The sequence below is a fragment of the Leucoraja erinacea genome, chromosome 7 (assembly GCF_028641065.1).
Source record: "Leucoraja erinacea ecotype New England chromosome 7, Leri_hhj_1, whole genome shotgun sequence".
Classification (NCBI taxonomy): domain Eukaryota; kingdom Metazoa; phylum Chordata; class Chondrichthyes; order Rajiformes; family Rajidae; genus Leucoraja; species Leucoraja erinaceus.
Window position 1 is genome coordinate 57014718 of NC_073383.1, and position 26801 is coordinate 57041518.

Sequence of the window (26801 nt, forward strand, 5' to 3'; positions counted from 1 at the left end):
GGGAGGGGCAATATGGCAATATGTGAGAGGACAGGGAGCTACTGCAAAGGTGTTGACTTAAGCGCCCTGTGATGACCCGCATTGCAGAGTTAAGGACAGAATTAAGTTATCTTAATTATTATTAAGTTTAAGAAAGAACTGCAGGTGCTGTAAAAATCAAAGGCAGGCACAAAATGATGGAGAAACTCAGCGGGTGAGGCAGCATCTATGGATAGAAGGAATAGGTGACATTTCAGGTCAAAACCCTTCTTCAGACTAATGTGGGGGGGGGAAGAAAGGAAGATGCGGAGACAGTAAGCTTTGTGGGAGAGCTGGGAAGGGGGAGGGGAAGGAAGGAGAAAGTAAGGGCCATCTAAAATTAGAGGTCAATGTTCATACCGCTGGGGTGTAAACTACCTAAGCGAATATGAGGTGCTGTTCCTCCAATTTGCACTGGGCCTCACTCTGGCAATGGAGGAGGCCCAGAACAGAAAGGTCAGATTGGGAATGGGAGGGGGAGTTGAAGTGCTGAGCAACCGGGAGATCAGGTTGGTCAATACGAACTGAGCGGAGGTGTTGATCAAAGCGATCGGCGAGCCTCCGCTTGTAGAGAAGTTGGCACCTGGAACAGCGGATGCAGTAGATTAGGTTGGAGGAGGTGCAGGTGAACCTCTGCCTCACCTAGAAAGACTGATTGGGTCCTTGGATGGATACAGGTTAAGTTATTAAATTAAATTATCTATCTCCATCTGCATGCTGTCTCATCATCACGTGTGTAATCCTCATGATTTCACTGAGATTTAGAACAAGATTGAAAGGCAAGGAGAAAAATTCCCAAAATGTTCCTTTTCAACATAATTTTGCCTTACTTTAATGGTTTTAATTATTCATGTATTTTAAGTTGTTTTGATTCTAAAAAATTCTTTGGCATATGGCTGATGGTTTAGGTTGATTAGTGTCATATGTACTGTTGTACAGTGGAAGGCTAAAGTGGTTAAGCTCCTCAAGGAAGGAGGCGTCGCTGGATGTGGGGGTGGTGTTGGTGGATCTATAGCCCGTGATGGCCTGGATGCCTTGCCACATGCGTCAGGGGTCGGAGTTGTTATTGAAGTGCTCCTCAAACCTTTACTTGGAGCTATGCTTGGCCTTCTTGATGCCCCTCTTCAGGTTAGCTCTGGATGAACTGTAGGCTCGAGCATCGCCTGACCTGAAAGCGGTGTCCCGTGCTTTCAGCAGTAGCCTGACCTCGCTGTTCATGCATGGCTTCTGATTCGGGAATGTGGTAATCCGTTTGAGGGAGGTGACACTGTTGATTTGATTACCTATCTGCAATTTGTTCAGTGATTTTAAATATCTGTAGCATAAGAAAATCTATTTTAATTTAAAAATAATTAATTTTAAACTAGTCTATTAAAATAGTCCATTTTAATTTTCATCTGCAACTTGCTGACACAAGATTCAAAAGTACATTTTGAAACATATTGGTTGTTACAAATTTGTTATTTCTGAAAATATGGTCTTACATATTAATTACAAATATATGGATAAAAAGAAGCAGAATATTTTAATTAATTGTGTTGGTCATTAATATTTTCTGCAGCAAGATAATCGAGAAAACAAGTATAACAAACCAATATTTTATTGATATTGTTAAATGTATTAGTTAAAGACTTACTTTACGAAACAAATTTATATGTGCAGCACAAATGATTTTTCATATTCCTAAATGTGATATTCTCCTAGCTTTGTTGCACAGAATTTCTCATGTCGACAAAATCCAGTGATAGGCTCTAAATTTTCATCAGAAATTACATCGTAAGTTCCTCTATATTCTAGGTGGAAAGCCATGCCCTTCTCGCCAAGCTCTGCAAGAATGGCGATCTTGTAATGATCATGGCTGCACAGTGTTTCACTGGGATGCATCACCATGGGCTCCTTGCACTGAAAATAAATTAGTAACAGCCCTCAATTCTACAATCAGTTGGAATGGTGAGACCACCTGTTCTGTGGGCATCCAGGTTCGACAGGTCCATTGCATAAGGAACAATTTGGGATCTGTTCCTCCCAAAAGGTAATCGTATTTATTTTTCTGAGTGAGGGATTAACTTTAATAAAATAAATAATTGTTGCATGTTGTTAACATTTGCTCTATGTCATACAATAACATATGGAGTGTACCATTTGTAATGATTGTTTTGGCTCCACATCAATGTTTCCATATCATTTTCACTCATTTCCATCCTTAATAAGTCAAGACCTTAGCTTGAAACTACTCATCCAGATTGATCTTATGTTATATCTTGAGCTTCTTTGCACTCTGATCAGCCCATTTGTTCCATGCTGTTATCATCTCAGAGTATAACGGATCAGAGAAGTCTGAGAACCAAATTGAATGGCTCCTTGGTATAAGGTTTCTGGCACAAAAAAGGTTGACTGCTCCATCCCAGCTCAACAAAGGAGGAACTTTAACCTGGTTTCTGGGCTATTTTTTTCAAGATCCTGGACTGCTATTTAAGAATGCAGGTATTAAAGATAAAGAAATACTAATCAGAACTTGCATATCATGAGCTCTCACAATTCTCACATGGAGGTTTAGATCAGAAGTGGGACAAGGAGCCTCAAAATAATATTACATTCGGATGTGCTTATTTCAGAAGCTGCCACCATCACTTTAATAATGTGATTATCCACAACTTTCTTTCCGGCTGAATTAATTATTGTCAAACGGGCAAATATTCTTTCAAGTAAGTTAAATGAATAGAGGCATCAGTAGTACATTACATGCAAACAAGGTTTGTGTTTGAAATAATAAGATCAGAAAAAAAGGAACAGCCATTGCATTGCATCATTTCCCTATATACAAACAGCATTGAGAGGAAAGAAGGGACAGATTATTGAAGAAGGGTCTCGACCGGAAAGGTTGACACCCATCCATGTTCTCCAAATATGCTGCCTGACCTGCTGAGTTACTCCAGCACTTTGAGCCTTTACAGATTAATTCCCCTCTCTGTTGATTAGAGGAAGGTGTACATATGAGAGCATAGAAGTCAAACAAAATAAAATTGACACTGAGACCTGACTAAATTCTCTGAGAGCTTTGTTCTTCTTTTCCCATTGGATTTTGCTGCTTTTCTTCATCTCTGGTAATTGCTACCTCAAGTACATTCATTACAATTTACAGCCACATTCTCTTTGAATCACCGTTCATCAATTCCAGCTGCCTTGCTTCTTACTAAATTGGAGCTCACCAATGTTCTAATGCCACCATAGCATTCTTTCAAAAATATTGTTTTAATCTGTTGTTCATCAGTACCATTCAAGCTCCCATTTTACACTGTCACAATGATTAATCCACCTGAATTGACAACACTCTATTTCAGTTAATGATACACCCCATATTATTAATTCATCAAATTTACCAACAAAAAATAAACTGTTTTAAAATCTCATGGCTTTAGTGACAAACAAATGCTGACTTAAAGTTGCCAAAGATCTAATTAAATACCATTTACGAATCCATCAGATGAATGAGTGAAAAGAAATGAGAACGTTTTAACCAGATTGTCAAATTGTAGAAAATGGAGACACTAAAAACAGGAAACTGACAGGTTAAGTTCTTTAAATTGATGTTTATTTAATATAATCATACCCCCTCCAAAAAAAATATTATCCTGCTGGATGTGTACTGAAAACATCTGAATGAAACCTTCATGCTGCATTATCTTGGTAAATGGGGTGGGAGATTGCAACCTTCACGTGGTCCGCCCTGTTTCGACGAATGCAATCAACCTGGAATGCACAACCAAATAAGATCAAATAGAACAAGTTGTCCTACAACATTAGGCTGTGCATGCCATACGCAAGAAGAAGAAGATCTTGGTATATTTTATTTTGAAATTATGAATATAGGTTTATCCAAGTGTAAGTTTTTTAGTGCACTTTTTAGGTTTGCTGATAAATAATTTCTGAATGAAAAACCTTTGGTTATGTTCATCAGGTTATTTTCTTCCCTCATGTAAAATATAAATAATTAAATTTTATCCAAAAAAAAAAAATTCTGTCAAACTGAAAACAGAAGCGTCTTTACAATGTATAAACAGAAGAAGCAAAGAGCAGTGGAAGGAGAATAAAAACTAAGTAGCTCTAATGGGCATCACATTAAAAAATCACAGGCAATCTTTTAATCATGCTGATGACTCTTTCATGTTTAAACATCATGAACAGTAATTACATTGTACAATGTTAATGAGATACTGAAGTTCAGCTTTCAAATTTGTGTCATTTCTTTTTGCAAAGAATCACATTTTGGCTTACAAATGCAATCACATTTTGTCAAGTCTTGCTATTTAATTAGCCTTATTAGAAATAATTCATGTTTATAAATGAACAAAGGGTTTTAGGTGAGTTACTGAATGGGGACAATAACTGAATATCTAACCTATTGGAATAGTTAAATATTTAATTTGAGATGGGAATACAATGACTGTTGCTCCAAAGATTATAATGAGAACTGATGTGGGAAGAAGTGTTCTAGAACCATATCAAATCTCATTTAATATATTATTTTAATGGTGCGCTCTTTCGATGATGCACTAAAGTTGTATCAGAGCTGTTAAATTTTCATGAAAGATCGACAACGAGCAAAAGATCGAAACATTTTTGTTGATTTTCACAGATGCCACCTGATCTTCTGAGTATTTCTCCCTTTCTCTTTACTTTCAGATGTTCATAAATTTATATGTTACAGGAATTAGGCATTTTGGTCTATCTAGTCCACTCCACCATTCAATCATGTCTAATCTATTTTTACCTCTCAATCCATTCTACTGCCTTCTTCCCATAACCCTTGACACCCTTACTAATCAATAATCTGTCAATCTCCATCTTAAAAATGCCCAATGACAGTCTCCATTGCTGTCTGTGGGAATGCATTCCACACATTCTCCACCCTATGACTAAAGAAGTAGTTCCTAATCTCATGTTAAAGGTACATAATTTCATTCCGAGGCTGTGCCCTCTGGTCCTAGACTCTCCCACCAGTGGAAACATGCTCTCCACATCCACACTATCCAGGTTTTTCACTAGTTTCAATGAGGTCCCCCATCATCATTCTAATCTCCAGCGAGTGCAGGGCCAGAGCTTTCAAATGTTTATCATATGCTAACTGAATCATCCCCAGGATTATTCTTGTGGCAATTGTAGGTTTTCCTGCCTCACATTTCACCATTTTTCTCTCTCTTCTTCAGTGGTCTATTTATACCACTTCCAGACATATCAGCTGTATTTAAATACCCTTCATGTTGCTTTCTCTATCCTTTCCTGGTCTCCACCCTATGTTTATTTTCTCGACTCCTCCTTTTTCACTGTAATTTAACACATGGGGACATTATTGACATTGGTATGGACATCATTTGAATCAATGACCAAGTGTTGGAAGGCTTTTGTTTAGTTACTGTTATGCACAGTCTTTGTCCCATTTTGAAACAGAAGCAAAATGTGGTTCTTTCTCCAAGGCAATATTGGTTAATTTGATAAGTAGCAAAGTTTTTTTAATACAATAATTGGAAAATTATGGTTTAGAAAAATGTCTGTCAGTTGTCCATTAGATCTTAAATTGGACAATGGTCTGAAAATGCATTTTAATTACTTCACAGGGTACGTACCTTTGAAGTTGTTATGTGATGATAAACTGTATTAGCACTTGACAAATTGGATAAAATGCCTGTGAAAAGCTTGTATAACTCGAATCTCAGGAGTCTTATATAATGTTTTATCATAGGAAAGTCAAAATCTAGAAACATAAATTCATAGTTAGGGATGGGACATATAAAGCTAAGATGAGGATCCTTTTGAAGAGGTTTGCAAATCTCAGAAATGTTCACCCATGGGTTTGTGGATGATTATTCACTGAGTATTTAAGGGTGAGATTAACATATTTTTGAAGACTAAGGCAATCAATGAATCTAGGCTCAGCAGGGAAAATGGTTAAGGCACAGAACCAACCTAATTTCGATAGCATAGCTGGTTCAAGGGACTGTGTAGCCCACCCCTGCTCGTCACTTTCATGTTTTTCAAAACTGAATTTTTGTTTGAAATTTATTGCCGATTTTCTCTCTGATGTTTGGAATAACAAGGTTTGATTCCTCCTCTTTTCCAACATTTCCAGATGTCCTGAAACGTCCCGACCTGAAACTCTTCGGCCGTGCCTTTTGCCATGTAAAAAGGATTGCATTGCCACTCCTTTCAGTGAATGGACATCTTGCCCTACCACATGTCAGCAAGGTAAGTTTTTGAGAAAGTATCTATAGTGGTAAAGAGTATTCAATCAGTTCATCAAAAGTAATTGAAGGGTATTTCTTGTGAAAGAATTTCCGTCCAGTGCACAATTACATGCCAGAGAGGTTGATTGATAACAAAGGTAGACAAAAATGCTGGAGAAACTCAGCGGGTGCGGCAGCATCTATGGAGCGAAGGAAATAGGCAACATTTCGGGCTGAAGCCCTTCTTCAGACTGATGCAGGGTGGAGGGGACGGAAAGAAGAAAGGAAGAAGAGGAGCCAGAGGGCTGAGGGGGAGCTGAGAAGGGGAGGAGCCAGCAAGGGCTATCAGAAATTGGAGAAGTCAATGTCCAAGCCACTGGGGTGCAGACTGCCCAAGCGGAATATGAGGTTCTGCTCCTCCAATTTCCGGTTGTGCTCACTCTAGCCATGGAGGAGGCCCAGGACAGAAAGGTCGGATTCAGAATGGGAGGGGGAGTTGAAGTGCTGAGCCACAGGGAGATCAAGTTGGTTAATGCGGACCGAGCGGAGGTGTTCGACGAAATGATCACAAAGCCTACGCTTGGTCTCACCGATGTAGATCAGCTGACATCTAGAGCAGCGGATGCAATAGATGAGGTTGGAGGAGGTGCAGGTGAACCTCTGTCGCACCTGGGACAACTGCTTGGGTCCTTGAATGGAGTCAAGGGGAGAGGTAAAGCGACACGTGTAGCAGCTCCTGCGGTTGCAAGGGAAAGTGCCCGGGGAGGGGATGGTGTGGGTGGGAAGGGAAGAGTTGACCAGGGCGTTACAGAGGGAGCGATCATTGCGGAAAGCAGACAGGGGCAGGGGAGATGGGAAGATGTGGTGAGTGGTGGGGTCGTGTTGGAGGTGGCGAATTGACGAAGGACTATTTGTTGTATGTGATGGCTAGTGGGGTGGAAGGTGAGGACTAGGGCCACTGCGTGGGGGGGTGGGGAGAGAAAGCAGTGTTGCGGGGTATTGAAGAGACCCTGGTGAGAGCCTCATCTATGGTAGGGGAGGGGAACCCCCATTTCCTGAAGAATTAGGACATTTCCAATGCCCTGATGTGAAACACTTCATCCTGGGAGCAGATGCGGCGTAGATGGAGGAATTGGGAGTAGGAGATGGAGTCCTTACAGGAAGCAGGGTGGGAAGAAGTGTACTCTAGATAGCCATGGGAGTCAGTGGGTTTATAGTGAATGGTGGTCAAACGTCTCTCACCTGCGATGGAGAGAGTGAGGTCAAGAAATGGTAGGGAAGTGTCGGAAATGGTCCAGGTGTATTTGAGTGCCAGATGGAAGTTAGTGGCGAAGTTGATGAAGTTAGTAAGGTGTGTGGGCGCATGAGGTAGCACTAATGCAATCGTTGATGTAGTGGAGGTAGAGGTCGGGGATGGGGCTTTGGTACGTCTCGAACAAGGATTGTTCGACGTACCCTACAAAGAGGCAGGCATAGCTGGGGCCCATGAGCATGCCCATAGCTACGCCTTGTGTTTGGAGGAGATGGTATGAGTCAAACGGAAAGTTATTAAGGGTAAGGACCAACTCCGCTAGGCGGAGGAGAGTATCAGTGGACGGGTATTAGTTGGTTCTCCGGTTGAGGAAGAACCAGAGGGCTTTGAGACCATCCTGGTGGGGGATGGAGGTGTAGAGTGACTGGACGTCCATGGTGCAGATGAGGGGATGGGGGCCTAGAGAATGGAATGCCCGGAGATGACGGAGAGTGTCTGAGGTGTCTTGAACATAGGTCGGGAGTGATTTAACCGGGGGGGATAGGATGGAGTTGAGGTATCTTTTAAATGTTGTTATTGATCTGCCTCAACTACTTCCTCTGGCAGCTCATTTCATATACCCACTCTGAGTGAAAATATCACCCTTCAGGTTCCTATTAAATCTTTACCCTCTCATCTTATACCTAAGTCTTCTGGTTCTTGATTCCCCTACCTTTGGTAAAAAACTCAGTGCATTGACCCTATCAATTACCTTCATGATTTTCCATCTCTCTAAGATCATCCCATAGTCTCCTGTGCCCCAAGGAATAAATTCTTAGCTTCCCTAATCTCTCCCTATAGCTCAAACCCTTGTGTGGCGCAGTGGTAGAGTGACTGCCTTACAGCACCAGAGGCATGGGTTCAATCCTGACTATAAGTACTGGCTATACAAAGTTTGTACGCTCTCCATGTGACTGCTTGTGTTTTCCATGGGTGCTCCGGTTCCCTCCCACACTCCAAAGATGTACAGGTTTGTAGCTTAATTGCCTGCTGTAAGTTTAGTTTAGTTTATTGAAGTCACAATTGAGCCATTTACAGTGTATAGATACATGATAAGGGAATAACGTTTAATGCAATTTAAAGCCAGAAAAGACCAATATGGTAATTGGTAGTTCAGCACTGTTCTCTGATTGTGGTAGGATGATTCAGTTGCTGATAATAGCAGGGAAGAAACTGTCCCTGAATCTGGAGATGTGTATTTTCACACTTCTTTATCTTTTGACTGATGGGAAAGGGGGGAAAAGTGATTGGCCAGGTTGGGTCCTTGATAATGTTACTGGCCTTGCCGAGGCAACGTGAGGTATACATTGAATCAATAGAAGGGAAATTAGTTTGTGTGATGGTTTGGGTGCGTCCACTATTCGCTGCATTTTCTTGCGATCTTGGATGGAGCTGTTCCTAAACCAAACTGTGATGCATCCTGATAAAATACTTTCTATGGTGCATCTGTAGATGTTGATGGGAGTTGTCGGGGACATGCCAAACTTCCTGAGCCTTCTAAGGAAGTAGAGGCATTTGTGCACTGTCTTAGGAATTGCTTCAATATGGGTGGTCCAAGAGAACTTATTGATGATATTGACAACTAGGAATGTGAAGTTTTCATCCATCTCTATTTCGGCGCTGTCAATGCAAACTGGGGTATGTGTAACGCTTTGCTTCCTGAAATCGATCATTACCTCATTTATCTTGCTGACATTGAGAGAAAGGTTGTTGTTTCGATACCAAGGTTCCCGATCTCCTTCCTATACACCTTCTCATCATATTTTGATATCCGGCCCACAATTGCAAATTGTCCCTAGTGTGGAGGATAGTGATGGTGTACAGGGTGATCGCTGGTCAATGCAGACTCAGTGGGCCAAAAGATTTGTTCCCATGCTGCATTTCTAAAGTCCAATGTCTAAAGAGTCCTGGCAACATCATTTTAAATCTTCTCTGCATTCATGATGTACAGTTAACCATGCATTCCTGAGAACATGCATTATCTGTTGATGAGTAGAAAAATCCAATAGACACACTGTGAATAGTGTGAGAATGGATGCCAATGCCAGTCAATGTCAAGAGTGTAGGCTGATGAATGTGGTCCAAAACATTCAACGGGCTCGGGTTCTGACCGGAAAGCAGAGAATGCAGATGTTATATCTGACCACAGTCCATCAAGCTTTAAACGGTGCACTGTTCCCTCAGCTATCACTGTTGATCAGGGTATATCAAATTGGAAGATATTCCACTATACTCCACATGATTAGTTACTTCTAAGCTCCAAATTCATATTTTGGCACCAGTACACAATGTCAACCCCTCAAATAAAATTACTTACAGAAATTCAGATGGAAAAAAAATGCTACCTAAACCTTCTAGGTTGATCTAACCACTTTGGCTGAGTCCTTTGTTGACAACCATCAATTGTGTGTTTACAGTAGTGTTGCCTACAAATCCACTACCCATTGTCAATTCAAGAATTAACATCATGTTATTTCATCTTTATCATTCAAATTGAAGTTTATAACTCTATTAAGCTCTTTCATAAGACAATATGGGAAATTCTTCCTCATTATAAAATGTATCAGCCCCAATCTAATTCATGCAACAGTTTGCATGGAGAACAAATTGATCCATTGATGTCTTGAGGACAATCTGTTATTCCACAAACTATTATTTTCTTTTAGGGTGACACAGTGGTGCAGCGGTCGAGTTACAGCCTCACAGCGCCAGAGATCCAAGTTCAATCCTGACCTCGGTGCTCCGTGTAGAATTTGCACGCCTCAGCCATATACTTGATCAATATCCCAATCCCAGTCTTCATGTGGGTGGTCCTCTGTCTAGTCCTGATCCAAGCATTGTCCTTGTGAATGATCTTTCTTTGCTCCTTGGCAATGCCAATTCTGTGTGAAGATTCCTGCCTTGATCCTTTCTTTCAATCTCCCTCCAATGTCCTGTCCTAGCTTACCCCTAACTCTATACTCAAACTGTTCCTGAAGGCATTCCCACACCCAGCCACTTATATTTTTAAGTGACATACTCAGAAGCAAAGAGCCTTGTTCTCTGGTTACTAGGCCTGTTTTTCATCCACGTTCCCTCTGGCCAACACTGCCAGACCTTGTATGGGAATGGGATAAGATGTTTTCCATTATAGAAAGCTGAAGTTTTCTCTGAAAAGCTGAGGGTGTGCGTGAAATTTTCAGAAGGGAAATTAGGACCCGAGTCTACTGGAAATTTAAAAACAATGTGGATTAATTTCAGGTTGAAATTATTGCATGATCAATATATGTAACTATTGAAACAAAATTATAGAATGCATAAAAACAACACATCATTTGGGGAAATAGAGCAGTAAAATGCCTATCCACATACAAGAATTTGGTCTACAAAATAAAGGAGGGAAGAGAGATAAAACACCATCCAAGCCTTTGAGAACACCGAGCTCTTAGACTTCACAAAAAGATAAAGATCTTTAAATTACATTTTATTGCAGTTCATTTTGCTGTAACATGCAGTTTAATAACCCAAATTGAATACATGATTGATGAATTACGGAACACTATCTGTATTATGCAGGCCGAATTGGTTAAGATGCAATTTCCATCGGGAACTAGAAAACTATTTGATATTTACTTTGGAAATCAGCAAGCAAAAAATAAAGCTGCCTTGGCAAAAAACAGACGAGTGAAAATAAAACGATTCCTTGTAACCTCCCCCTCCCAACAGTAATCAGATGTCTTAAGAACATTTCAGCATGATTGACTATTGAAATTGACAACCAATCGCTTCTATTGAATTACCTGTAATAGGAAAAATATAAGAAAACAATCTGTTCTTTTTATTTTCAATCACAGTTTACATTCAAGAATTGCACTGAGCAAAAGAGAGGTTAAATAAGATGTCCCTCAAAAATAAATCAATGAAAATTAATTAAAAATAAATGAATAAACTGTTGAAGGCTGTGGTCAAGAAGATTCTTTGGCAAGTACCTGTACAGGAATAAAGAATATATTTTGTTTCATTGACCAGAGTAATATAGTCCTGTTAATTAAATTCCAACTGCTTTCAGTGAGGCTGTTGACCAGTTTATCTCTGGAGTTCTTGTGACAGCGCCCTTGGATTTGTGAACTTAACCATGCACAATGATTGAAAGCACATAATGAATTGTATCCGTTAAAGAAACAAATCGAATTTAATGATATCAACTAAATCAGTGAAGCCAGATCCCTATCTCTGAAAATCAAAACATAGATTCACTAACAAGTGATGCCAGGATTGCCATTGATTCCTCTATTATACATGTTTGTTGACATCTCCAGAAAGCTTTGGTAATCTTATTTTAATTCATTTGCCAATTTACAATATTTTGTATGAACTGTCGCAGTTTCTCAGTTCTCCACTCTGCAATGTATTACAGCTTTCATCACACTCTATGTAGTCCAGGGAACACCATATAACCATATAACCATATAACAATTGCAGCATGGAAACAGGCCATCTCGGCCCTACAAGTCCGTGCCAAACAACTTTTTTCCCTTAGTCCCACCTGCCTGCACTCGTACCATAACCCTCCATTCCCTTCTCATCCATATGCCTATCCAATGTATTTTTAAATGATATCAACGAACCTGCCTCCACCACTTCCACTGGAAGCTCATTCCACACCGCTACCACTCTCTGAGTAAAGAAGTTCCCCCTCATGTTACCCCTAAACTTCTGTCCCTTAATTCTGAAGTCATGTCCTCTTGTTTGAATCTTGCCTATTCTCAAAGGGAAAAGCTGGTCCACATCAACTCTGTCTATCCCTCTCATCCTTTTAAAGACCTCTATCAAGTCCCCCCTTAACCTTCTGCGCTCCAGAGAATAAAGACCTAACTTATTCAACCTTTCTCTTAACTTAGTTGTTGAAACCCATGCAACATTCTAGTAAATCTCCTCTGTACTCTCTCTATTTTGTTGACATCCTTCCTATAATTGGGCAACCAAAATTGTACACCATACTCCAGATTTGGTCTCACCAATACCTTGTACAATTTTAACATTACATCCCAGCTTCTATATTCAATGCTCTGATTTATAAAGGCTAGCATACCAAAAGTTTTCTTTACCACCCTATCTATATGAGATTCCACCTTCAAGGAACTATGCACGGTTATTCCCAGATCCCTCTGTTCAACTGTATTCTTCAATTCCCTACCATTTACCATGTACGGCCTATTTTGATTTGTCCTGCCAAGGTGTAGCACCTCACATTTATCAGCATTAAACTCCATCTGCCATCATTCAGCCCATTTTTCCAAATGGCCTAAATCACTCTGTAGACTTTGGAAATCCTCTTCATTATCTTGGTACCATCTGCATACTTACTAATCCAATTTACCACACCTTCATCCAGATCATTGATGTACATGACAAACACCAAATGACCCAACACAGATCCCTGAGGCAACCCACTAGTCACCTGCCTCCAACCCGATAAACAACCATCCACCATTACCCTCTGGCTTCTCCCATTCAGCCACTGTTGAATCCATCTTGCTACTCCTGCATTTATACCCAACAGTTGAACCTTCTTAACCAACCTTCCATGAGGAACCTTGTCAAAGGCCTTACTAAAGTCCATATAGACAACATCCACTGCTTTACCCTCGTCAATTTCCCTAGTAACCTCTTCAAAAAATTCAAAGAAGATTAGTCAAACATGACCTTCCAGGCACAAATCCATGCTGACTGTTCCTAATCAGACCCTGTTTATCCAGATGCTTATATATATATATTATCTCTAAGTATCTTTTCCATAAATTTGCCCACCAGTGAAGTCAAACTAACAGGTCTATAATTGCTAGGTTTACTCTTAGAACCCTTTGTAAACAATGGAACAACATGCGCTGTGCGCCAATCCTCGGGGACTATTCCCGTTTCTAATGACATTTGAAATATTTCTGTCATAGCCCCGGCTATTTCTACACTAACTTCCCTCAATGTCCTAGGGAATATCCTGTCAGGACCTGGAGACTTATCCACTTTTATATTTTTCAAAAGTGTCAGTACTTCTTTAACTTTGAAACTCATAGTATCCATAGCTACTCTACTAGTTTCCCTTACCTCACATAATTCAATATCCTTTTCCTTGGTGCATACCGAAGAAAATAAATTGTTCAATATCTCCCCCCATCTCTTTTGGCTCTGCAGATAGCTGTCCACTCTGTCTCTCCAATGGACCAATTTTATCCCTCATTTTCCTTTTGCTATTGATATAGCTGTAGAAACCCTTTGGATTTACTTTCGCCTTACTTGCCAAAGCAACCTCATGTCTTCTTTTAGCTTTTCTAATTTCTTAAGATTCTTTTTACAGTTAGTTTATATTTATGTATAGTTGCATTAAAATTTGTGTGGCACAGTGGCACAGCTGGTAGAACTGCTGCCTCACAGGGCCAGAGACACAGGCTCGATCCTGACCTCTGGTTAATTGCCCCTATAAAATTGTGTTTTCTGTGCAAGGAGTGGATGAGAAAGTAGGATAACATAGAACAAATGTGAATGGGTGATCAATGGTCTATGTGGCCTCTGTGCCAAAGGGCCTGTTTTCATGCTGTATCTTTAAATTTAATTTCCCCCCTTAGCTAAAGTCCTCCAATTCTGATAATATTGAGGCAAATCTCCTCTACACTTTCTTCAGTGCTATCATTTACTTCCAATAGATGGGAATGCACACAATATTCCAAGTTCAAACCAACCAGTAATTAATAATGTGTGGGAAAGAACTGCAGATGCTGGTTTAAACCAGAGATAGACACAAAATGCTGGAGTAACTCAATGGGTCAGGCAGCATCACTGGAGAGAAGGAATCAGTGACATTTTTTCTTCAGACTGATGTCAGGGAAGAGGGAGATACATAGATAAGGAAATGTAAGGTGTGAAAACGGGACTAAGGTAATGGAGATCAAGGAACCTGCAGAATAGATCATTGTTAGCTGGGAGAAGGTAACAACAAAGCAAACAGAGATTAAATGTACTCAGAGACCGTAAAACGGGTCAGAGAACTGGGAAGGGGGAGGGATGTAGAATGATGGGAAGCAAGGGTTACTTGAAGTTAGAGGTCAATGTTCATACCACTTGGGTACAAGCTTCCCATGCGAAATATGAGGTGCTGTTCCTCCAATTTGTACTGGGCCTCACTCTAACAATGGAAGAGATCCTGGACAGAAAGATTAGTGTGGGAATGGGAGAGGGAGTTAAAGGTGTTTTACAACCCGGGAGATCAGGTAGGTTTAGGCGGACTGAGTGGAGGTGTTCAGCGAAACGATCGCCGAGCCTGCACTTTGTCTCTTATTTGATAATGTTGCACCCAACCGATGTTTTATAAATGTACTTTGACAAAAAGTCTTCCAGCTTATTTGCTCACCAGACTGCCTTTTCAGATCTGTTCGTCACTAGTTACAGAATCAGGGCGACCTTTATTCAAGCTGGTATATTTTGCCTAGCAGGGGTAATAATCTATAGATATTACTAAATCTCTGTTCTTGACAACTTTTGGCCTACTGTGCTGCGATTTCCGAGAGAACGCCGCCACCTACGGCCGACATTTTTGGCCACCTCGCTCAGAGCCCCCCTCCGCCGCATGTGTGCGGAGGATTTTTCCCGTCGATGAAATATGGCAGAGATATTAATGTTTTTACATAATTCCCCATTCTCTCTGCTGCCCCTGCTGGAGGCAGGGGGAGGGACTATAAAACCAGGAAGTGGTGTGCCTCAATCAGTCTCTGCAAGTGGTGTGCCTCAATCAGTCTCTGCAAGTGGTGTGCCTCAATCAGAGCTCTGAACAAATGTCTCCACAGTTGTGAGTACCCATAATGTGGTTTGAAAATGAAAATATGGTTAGTTTGAGGAAAAAAGCACTGCCTGCAAATGGTTGTTTGGGGGGTTTGGGTTGAGTAAAAAGGCACCCTCTCTCTCGCCTCCTCTCTCTCTCGCCTCCTCTCTCTCTCTCTCCCCTCCCCTCTCTCTCTCCCCTCCTCTCTCTCTCCCCTCTCTCTCTCTCCTCCCACTCTCTCTCCTCCTCTCTCTCCCTCCTCTCTCTCCCCTCCTCTCTCTCTCTCTCCCCCTCTCTCTCCGTCTCCACTCTCTCCCTCCCTCGTCCCATCTCTCCCCCCCCCACTTTCCCCGTCTTGCTCTCTCGACTCACTCTCTCTCCCTCTCTCTCTCCCTCCATCTATTCATCTCTCTCTCCCCCCTCTCTCTCCTCCCCTCTCCTCTCCCCCCCCCCCTCCTCCTCTCCTCCCCCCCTCTCCTCTCTCCCCCCCCCTCTCTCCTCTCCTCCCTCCTCCTCTCCCCCCCTCTCCTCTCCCCCCCCCTCCTCCCCCCTCCCTCTCTCCCCCCCCTCCTCTCCCCCCCCCCTCTCCTCTCCCCCTCTCCTCTTCTCCCCCCCCCTCCCCCCCTCTCCTCCCCCCTTCCCCCCCCCCACTCTCCTTTCCCCCCTCCCCCTCTGCCCTCTGCCCCTCTTTTTCTCCCTCCTCCCCTCCATCCCCCCCCCCCCCACGTCCCTCCCCTAAATCCCCCTCCCCTCCACACACCTCATCTCAGTAACTTTAAGTTCAAGTTCAAGTTACATTTATTGTCACATGCATCAATTGGTAAAGTGAGATTTGAATTACCATACAGCCATACGAATAAAAAGAACACAATACACGATAGAATTTAACATGACCATTCCCACACAGCAGAATCAACGTTTCTCACTGTGAGGGAAGGCAATAAGGTTCAGTCATCTTCTTCTTTGTTCACCCGTGGTCAGGGCCTTTGAGCCCCCCCGCAGTCGCCACTACAGGCGGCCCAATGTTCAGGCCCTCTCGCCGGGATGATCGGAACTCCGGCGTCGGAACGGAAGAACACACTCAGCGGCTTGGAGTTTCTGAATGCGCGGTCCTACCAGAGACCGCACCTCCCGAAGTCCACAGGCCGAGCTGGGCGGAGATTCAACACTGGCGATCCCTGGCAAAGGATCTCAGGATTCCGCGATGTTAACGTCAGCGCCACCCGCAGCTAGAAGCTGCGCAAACCACAGCTCCAACGTGTTAATCAGCAGGCACAACACTCCGGAGCTTCAACACGGCGATCCCTGGTAAGGCATCGTCCCGCTCCGCGATGGACTCCAGCGCTGCGCCACTGCTGAAGGCTGGTAGACTGCGAAGGGGGCGAAGTTGCGACGTGGAGAAAAGACGCATTCTCGACAGTTTCCCCTCTTTCCACCCCACTTCCCCCACATAAAAAAGACTAAGACACCTCCAAAAACATACTTTAAAACAGACTAAAAATAACAAAAAGGGTGAAAGGACGGACAAACTGCTGGCGAGGCTGCCGCGCGCAGCGCCACCACACTCAGTTGAAGTACTGGAAAATAGTCCAAAATTTAAATTATCAGCAGAGGTACTTCATTACAGAATTAAAAAAAACATTTACATTGTCAGGCAGCATTCTTATTGTAATTTCCTTTCACTCAAAATCCTCTGGAATTTTATATACATAATATTTCTGCAACTAGTCTCATGACACAACTCTGAGGAGTGTCAGCATTAAAGCAACAATTAATCTCCACAAAGCGACAGTACATTACGAAACTTGTCGCATTAACAATTTAAAAATCTCATGCGATGTATTAGTGCTGTAACATAGCGCTTTCAACACTGACATTGGGCAAAAAATCGTTCTGATGGGATTTGCGTTCTCCCCCTCCATGCTGAGTTCAATCAATGAGAAACAGTTGGAAAGCTGAAAATTGCCTGCTTCCTGATAGAAAGTAGCAATCACAAATATTGTCATCCTTGGGTCAGTGCATGCTTTTATTATTACATAGAAGTGGCGGACATCAAGGTTTACATTGCCTCTCTAGTATTTTTCATAAAGGATATTATCATGTGTTTCTAGGTGGAGGCGATACAGGTTCTGGAACAACAAAGGGAAGGGGATAAGGGTTTGTAGGACAGAAATTATAACTCAAATATGTCTTGGTTGAAAATGATGGCATAATGTTTCTATTTTCCTATAATTCCCTGCTTCATCAGTAACAAATCACCCAATTATTTTTCCAATACTTTTTATATATTTTTCAGGCAATTCTTCCAACACTAAACAGTCTCGCTACAGAATTATCGTCCAGAAGCCTGACAATGGGGGACAGGAGTGTCCAGATACTCTGTACGAAGAAAGAGAATGTGAAGCACTCTCTGTTTGCCCAAACTATAGGTAAGTATTGCACATGACAAAAATTGGATTCATATTTTGTTCATATGCAGCTGGAATGATGAAAGGATCTGTGAGAGGGGCAAAGTTAAATGGAGATGTGCGGGGAAACTTTTTTACACAGATGGTGGTGTGTGCCTGGAATGCATTGCTGGGGTTGGTGATTGAGGCAGATATGATGATGGCTATTAAGAGACTTTTGGATTGATATATTTATATGCAGGGAATGGAGGGATATGGATTATGTGCAGGTAGGTAAGATATGGTCAGCATCATGATTGGCACAGACATTGTGGGCTGAAGGACCTGTTCTTGTGCTGTGCTGTCTTTGTTCTATCTTGAAGTCAAGGTATTGAACAGCATTATGAAACGTCATAATGCTAGCAATATTCACTGGCACTTCAGCGTAATCTATTCATTAATTAATTGGAGCAGAAATCATAACATGAAAACCTATGCAACAATATTAGGACATTCATTCCCTTAAACCTGTTCTGTTGGTCTGTTCTCTGGGTTCCGAGAATTCGAAAGAGTCACAATTCTCTATCTTAAGTGGATTAGCCTTTATTCTGAAATTGTTCTGCCTTATTTTGATTCTCTCACTAGGAGAAACCTGATCCCAGCACCAGCACTATCAATCTCTGCAGAATCAAATATTTATCATAAAATCATTTCTTGTACTCCTGAACCCCAATGAGTATCTGCTCAACCTATTGAATCTCTTTACAGACGCCAACCTCTTCAGCCATGAAATGAATCAATTGATCCATTTTTATGCGTTGCGGCTCCAATAGTAGGATATCATATTTCAAATATGGAGGTGAAAACTCTCGACACCACTCATTAGAAGCCTGTAAACTTGTATCAAATATTCCCAACACCTTGTAGCAAAGGACATTTCATTAGCCTTCTGAAATACCTTCTTCCTTCCAAAACTGAGAATTACATAGTTTTCCACGTTATGCTCCATCTGTCAACTTCTTGCCCATTCATTGCATCCTTTTGCAGGCTCTGCACCCTACCTTTGTATCCTCAACAAATGTAGCTACAATATATTTGATGCCTACATCCCCATGATTAATAGATTTGTAGAATCATAGAGTGATACAGCGTGGAAACAGGCCTTTCTGTTTCTGCTTCTGCTTCTGCCCAACTTGCCCACACGGGACAACATATCCCACTACAGTAGTCCCACCTGCCTGTGTTTGGCCTGAATCCCTCCAAACCTGTCCTATCCATGTACCTGCCTAACTGTTTCTTAAATGTTGGGATAGTTCCAGCCTCAACAACCTCCTCTCACAGCTTGTTCCATACACCCACCACCCTTTGTGTGATAAGGTTACCCCTCATAGTCCTATTAAATCTGTTCCTCATTCATCTTAGTCCTCGATTCACCTACTCTGGGCAAGAGACTTTGTGCATCTACCCGATCTATTCCTGTCCAGATTTTATATACCTCTATAAGATCACCCCTCATCCTCCTGTACTCCAAGGAATAGAGATATCATTGAAGCTCAACAATAATGTCAATGCTGGCGACCATCTCTGAACCACTTTTGTCTATTCTCTTGTTATGACTTCATTTTTTTAGCTCTTATTTCAAGTGTCGGGTATTTTGTGTGTTTCCCTGACACTTAATTCTGCTCAAATGTTCTCCTCGATTACTGAATATAAGGTTATTACTATGAACTCAATGCAGGATCGTGTTACACATGCATATGGGTAATTATACTTGGGTAAATATAATCACCTATCAATATCACAATCTTTATTTGTGTCTTTTACTGCTACATTCAGTACTCTCTCACTTTAAATTCCCTCTGTTCTGCTCTCTCATTAGTCGTGTAACTTCATCATACTCGCTGTCAACATGTGATGACCCTTTACGAATATTTGCAGATCCCCTTAACAATAAAACAGACATTTATTGATTATTCTAAATGCATTATAATAAGCCAAGAGCTTAAGAAATCAGGTTAAGGTCTCAGTCATACACCAAGGAAACAGGCGTTTTGTTTCACCGAGTCTGCAAACCCGTCAAATACCTACAGTATTTATACTTATCTATTAATTTTAACCACATTAACTTCCTCCAGATGCCACCACTCAATGGCCCAATAAGGGCAATTTTCTGTGTACAATTGACCTACCAACCACACTTTGGGGTGTGGGTTAAAAGCTTTAGCCTGGATCGATAGGAAAGGCTTGGAAGGGTATGGACCAGGTGCAGCCATGCGGGACTAGTTCGGTTAGGCAATTTGGTCGGCAAGGACGAGTTGGACTGAAGGGCCTCTTTCTGCGCTGTAATGCTCTGTGACACTAGAGGAGCTACCCTCCCAGTTCTGTGATATGATGTCTTCCCATTTAATTACAAACCCAAATATTCTTATTGCAGTTAACAGAAACAATAGCACCAGCAAATTTGCACATTAATTACAAACTTGAGTCAAATATTTTTTTTTCCAATCCAGTTTTGCAAGTTCCTGTTGATATTAAAATAAATCCATCTTACGCCGAGTTGATGTGAAGACTAAATTGCTTGACCATTCTGATGGAATTATCACCACTTTGTTTAATTCCCTTCAGGTGGAAAACACACAAATGGCATCAGTGTATTTTGGCACCTGATTATGTCAGGCAGGGAACAATTGGAGCAACTGAGGCCTGTGGTTTTAGTTTACAATCCAGAGGTAAGATTCTCTTGTGATTTTTGTTTTGTCTGAACAGCAGCCATGAGATTTTCATAAAATTTCCATAAAATAATATGAATTCCAATGTTCCAATGTATAAATTCCAATGACTAATTGGGTAGTATCTGTTATTTTAATACATAGTTATTTTAGATGTCTTCCGATTAATTGAGTTTATTGAACAATTTTATTGTAAATGTTCATATTTTTTACATTAACAACATTTAGAATCTTTATTTAAAGGATATTCATTAATATTTAAAGTCCCTGAAAGATTGGTGGGCTTTGGGGATGGGGCTCAGCTGACTGTCAAGGTACTTCTAAATGTTTCATATGTGGAGTTTGATCTGGCCTGCTCAGGTGATAGCCTTTTATCATGTAAAGTCATTCAATGCTTCATTCTTTTGGATTGAGATATCCTTGGGGAGAAAGTTGATACTGGAAGTCTGTAAACAACATTAGATCAAAACTCAGCAGCACGCAAAGCATCTACCACAATGAGCAAAATTTGGCCTATTATAGTATAATTACTAAGAATGATTCCCTAAATAAGGATCCAAAATGAACTAATTATAGCTAAATTTTGAAAATAAGCACAGTGATTACAATTCGTGATTATCTCTGTCTGTTGATTATAATGTAGACCCTATGCTAACTTCATGCACCCAGCTCATTTCAATGATTCCAGACTCAACTGATATCCACTTTAAGGTAGCCCAGTATTTTGTAAAGTTCAAAAAGCAAACCACAGCTGGAAATCAAATATGAAACCAAATATACTGAAAATGATCTCAAAACAGCAGCAGGAGCCGATCGCAAAATACATCTTGAAAGGTACCTATTTTGGGCATGTCAAAATGTGGTTCACATGAGCACCCCCACATATATTTTGTCAAAGAGCTTACTGCTGGAAATGTCAGTACTTCACAAAGCCCCAGAGTGCAGGTGAATAGGGGTAGAGGTTCAGAAAGGCCTGTCGGTGAGTTGTTGATCTAGCAATCAAGACTAGTTGGTGGAGAAGGTGAAGTAGATGAAATGGTAAAGAGTACAGTTTGGTAAGATGGCAGAAGGGTCAAATTGAGAATCATCTGATGGGAATCAGTTCATGGTGGAAAAACTGGTGGCCTGGAAAATAAACATAAGAGGAATAGAGTGTTATACACTGGAGTAGCAGAATAGTTGAATGATAAATCCTGAGGAGAGTTGGATCAGTACATGTCTTGAAGGAGACATCCTTGAGGTGGGTTCCCAGTCCCAGTTCTAATGAGTTAAGACTTGCTCAAGCAGGGTAGCCCGTAGTATAACACAAAAACAGTTCTTAGAAGCACAGTAATTGTTGCGGCTGGATGGTTTATTTGTTCACAAGTAACACAAGGTTGTAAATCATATAGCAACACTTGCATGCAATATTATCCAGAGTGAAAATAACACCATTTTTGTCTTCTCTTTATTCATGGGGGATTGTTTTTGGTTCTTTTTGTGATACTCAGAAACTCCATTTTAGCCTTTTCAGAGAACATGTATATCATATTTTTTCAAGTTGTTAAGCAAGAAGTTCAATTATTGCACATGTAGTTCAGTCAATTGGACAGTGGGCATGTGCTATAGGCCTGCACGGGAAGGTAGACGCTCCCGCCCCCACGAGTCTCGGGCAGATGGGGCTTGTCAGCCTGGGAAGGCAGTCCATCTAGGAGAGGGAAAACACTGATTTAAAACCTCCACGGCCTTGTGGCCATATCTAGTCATGGAAAAGGCTCCCGGAGTAAACCTCAAGAAACCTCAAGAAAATCTGGAGTCGGAGCCCCCAAAGCAGTTCGTCATCATCCACAACCTCGCTCTGGCAGCTCCTGCTGGTGCCAAACTGTAACGGCCCTGCTGTTCCTTTGGATGAGCGACGTGGAGAGGGGGGACGTGCTGCATGGGCAACAGCCGTCCTCCATATGACATCGCCCAGGCTGGCATCCGACCAGGATGCATCACCCATGGTCAGTCATGTCTCAGGGGGGCCTACTATTACTACTAGTCCAGTCAGCTGAAGATAGATGCTACCTATTAACAGCCACACACAATCCAGTTTCACACCAAGAGCATTGTAACATCTAGACATTACATCTTCTTTAAATCCATTAAAGGGACCCTTATTGTTGTTGCCCTGAATCAATCCTGATTTGTCACTAGCCCTCACTTGACATCAATCTTTGTCTCCACTTAAACGCCATCCTTTCTATAATCTAATTTGTAAAACAAAACACACACACAGTATTCAAACATTGCTAATTTCCTTAAAGACATCCCAACAAACCTAAGAGTCAAGTCAAGTCAAGTCACTTTTATTTCTATAGCACATTTAAAAAACAACTCTCGTTGACCAAAGTGCTTTACATTGGTGGAGGTACTAACGTTATTCAACATTGGTTCATAGATTAAGTACATACATAAATACATACATATAGCCCTCCCTCAGGGGATGTCAAGAAAGGCTTGAGAGTAAAGATGAGTTTTTAGTCTCGACTTAAAAGAGTCTATGGAGGGGGCAGTTCTGATGGGAAGAGGGATGCTGTTTCACAATCTAGGTGCTGCAACCGTGAAGGCACGGTCGCCCCTGAGCTTATGCCAAGACTGCGGGATGTTCAGTAACCCCAAGTCGGCCGATCTGAGGGACCTGGAGTCACAGCTTAAGGATAAGGGGGAAATCCTTTAAAACCGAGATGAGAAGAACTTTTTTCACACAGAGTGGTGAATCTCTGGAACTCTCTGCCACAGAGGGTAGTTGAGGCCAGTTCATTGGCTATATTTAAGAGGGAGTTAGATGTGGCCCTTGTGGCTAAGGGGATCAGGGGGTATGGAGAGAAGGCAGGTACGGGATACTGAGTTGGATGATCAGCCATGATCATATTGAATGGCGGTGCAGGCTCGAAGGGCCGAAGGGCCGAATGGCCTACTCCTGCACCTAATTTCTATGTTTCTATGTTTCTATGGTGTGGTGGGTAAGCAGACTTTTGATGTAGGTGGGGGCAAGCCCATTAAGAGCTTTGTAAACATAAAGAAGGATCTTGAAATTTATTTGGACCCGCACGGGGAGGTTAGGAATGATCTTCAGCACAATAAAAATTAAGCCACATATTCATATATATGCATCCTAAACACTAAGGGCAATTTACAGAAGCCACTTAACCTACAACCCCACATGTCTGTGGAATGTGGGAGTAAACTAGAGCATGCATGACAGAGAAAATATATAAACTGTGCGCTGAAAGCAGCCGTGGTTAGGATTCTCTGGCATCATGAGGCAGCAACAGCTAGTGCTACATCACTCTGCTGCCCCATGCCCAACAGTCACCCAACTAGTGAGATCATTCACGTGCACAGTTAGTGCCTGCCAGATTGGTAGATTTTGATGAAAGTCTGGACGCAAGACTGAATGATACAAATGTAAGCAGCTAAAAGACCAACTTTGTCCTCCCCAAATGCCAATCAATGTAATTTACAGTTGGATTGGATGGTATTCTTCTCGCAACGGAACATCATAGAATATAGAACAGTGCAGCACAGGAACGAGTTATTTGGCTTCCAATGTTTGTGCCGAACGTGATGTCTGGTTAAACTGATCTCAGCTGCCTGTTTATGATCTATATCCCTCTATTGCCTTCACTTCCATGTGCCTATCCAAAACTCTCTAAAACACCACTATCGCATCTGCCTCCACCACCATCCCTGGCAATGCATTCAAGACTGCACCTCTCCCTGTGTAAAAAAAAAAAAAAAAACTTGCCCTGCACTCCTCCATTAAACATTACCCCTCTCACCTTATAGCTATGCCTTCTAGTGTCTGGACATTTCCATCCTGGGAAAAATGGTTCCGGCTGTCTACCTTCTCATCATTTTATATACTTTTATCAAATCTCCCCTCAACCTCTGACACTTCGGAGAAAAAAATCCAAGTCTATCCAACCAATCCCTGTAGTTGAAACATTTTAATCCAGGTGGCATTCTGGTGGTTTGTTCTGCACCCTCTCCAAAGCTTCCACATATTTCTTGTAATGGGGGTAACCAGAACTGCATGCAGTATTCCAAACACAGCCTAACAAAACAACTATAGAGCTGCTTCATGATTTCCTGGCTCTTGTACACAATGCTCCTAGTAATGAAGGCAAGCATACAATTTGGCTTATTTATCACCCTATCTATTTGTGTTGCCACCTCCAGGATTCCTCTGCACATCAACATTGTTAAGGGTCTTGCTGGTAACTGTATATTCTCTCCTTACATTCAACCTCTCAAAGAACACACCTCACCCTTGCACGGCTTAAACTCAATCTGCCATTTCTCCACCCATTTCTGCAGCTGATCTTTGTCCCACTTATCTTCTGACAGCCTTCCTCACTGAGGGCAGCTCCTCCAATGTTGGTGTCATCACCAAACATACTCACCAACCCATCTACATTTACATCAGTCATTTAGAAAATATAACAAACAACCGCGGTCCTAGCACTGATCCCTGAGGCGTTCTACCAGTCACAGACCTCCAGCCAGAATATTTACCTTCCAACAGAACCCTCTGTCTTCTATGACCAGTTTCAAATCCATACAACAAAGTCATTGTGAATCCAATAGATTTTAATCTTCTGGATCAGTCTACTTTGAAGGACCTTATCAAAAGCCTTATAAAAATTCATTTGTACAACATCCATCACCCTACTTTCATCATTCTCCTTTGTCACCTCCTCAAAAAACACGACCAAGTAAGTAAGACACAACCTGTCATGTACAAAGCCATGCTGATTGTCCCTAACTAACCGATTCTCCTCCAAATGGAAGTAAACCCTATCCCACAGAATCCTCTCCAATAGCTTCCCTGCCACTGATATGAGGCTCACTGGCCTATAATTCCCTGAATTATCTTTACTTTCCTTTCTTAAACAAAGGAAAAACATTAGTCACTCTTCAACCTCAGGGACATTGCCTGTGACTAGAGAAGGAACAAATATCATTAATATCATGTGACAATTAAATGTATCTTGTATCTTGTATCTTGAAAGGCCCCCACAATCTCTCTTGGCTCCCTCAATATCTTGGGATAGATCCCATTAGGCCCTGGGAATTTATCTACTTTAATGTTCTTCAAGAGCCTCAGAAGCATCTCCGTCTTGATCTCAAACAGCCTTAGCATATTTATATTTTCCACAGACCTCGTAGTCCTCCAAGTCCTTCTCCTCCATGAATACAAATGGAAAGTATTTGTTTTGTACCTCGTTAGTAAGATAAGACTTGCCTCAAAACACTGATATCTTCAACCTCTTGTTCAAAATCTTCAACCTCATGTTCTGGGTGACCCAGCTATTTGTGTATTTTTTATGGGTTATCAGGAAAGAGCTTGTGTGTAATTTAAACCAGCTTGCAAAGTGGCAGGTTGCAATGTGTAGTGAACCTCTGAGAGTCTTGTTGCCTATTACTTTGCAATGCAAATATAGTTAACTGGAAAATTAAGAGCAAAACACAAACAAATGATAATAATCCCCTTCCCCCCCCCCCCCCCCCGATTCCCTCAACAATCAGAGTGATGCTTCAAATCGGTGTAATCACTTAATCCATATGCAGTTTTTGCATTTAATTGAATTAAAAATCTATGTATAGAGTATTGTGAGCCGTTGCATCGTAGTTAATAGAGCCGGGAGGCTTTTTAAAATAAAACGTGGTCCTGCAGAGATCCATTTTCTTGCTCTTCTCTACAACTTTAGATCTGACAGCAGTGTTGTTAAGTTTTTCAGTGAAATACATACTGATTAATAAAGGGTGAAACCTGCTTTAAATATTTAACTCGAGAGAAGAGAAGTATTAGATCTGACAGCAAATTTATGGAACTGCAGATTTTGAAATTGATGCTGTACACTCCCTGTTCATTCTTAACGGCCTGTCCCGCGAGCATGCGACTCCATGCAGCAAGCACGACCTAAAGGGCCGGTCTCACCAGCATGCGACTCCATGCGGCAAGCGTGAACTAACGTGGTCGCTTGATCCGTACGGCCTCGCGGGTCCGGTCCCACCTCTGTCCCGAAGCCGTAGGGAGTTGTGCGGAGCTGGTCCCAACATCGCGCGGGGCTACGAAAAACTGACCGTGTTTAAAATTTCAGCGCGGCAACGGCCTGCCGGCCCGCAGCCGCCTCAACACCGTGTCACTCACTCGACCTCGGCGCAGCTCCCGCTTCTGGTTTGGTCGTGCTTGCCGCATGCAGGCGCGTGCTGGTGGTACCGGCCCTTTAGGTCGCGCTTGCCGCATGGAGTCGCATGCTCGTGGGACAGGCACTTTATTTCAACAACAGCAGTATAATGTTCCTGTTTTTATAGGGCAGCCAGAAAGTGAAT

General features: G+C 41.9%; 1 protein-coding gene across 1 annotated transcript in view; it reads left to right on the forward strand.

The window, feature by feature from the left end:
• Window positions 1-26801, forward strand: part of thsd7ba (thrombospondin, type I, domain containing 7Ba) — a 743639-nt gene that overhangs the window by 433675 nt on the left and 283163 nt on the right. The window contains exons 9-12 of the mRNA XM_055638650.1: window positions 1816-2050; window positions 6146-6261; window positions 17619-17751; window positions 20335-20438. Coding sequence (XP_055494625.1) covers window positions 1816-2050; window positions 6146-6261; window positions 17619-17751; window positions 20335-20438 — 588 coding nt within the window. The remainder of the gene's footprint in view (window positions 1-1815; window positions 2051-6145; window positions 6262-17618; window positions 17752-20334; window positions 20439-26801) is intronic.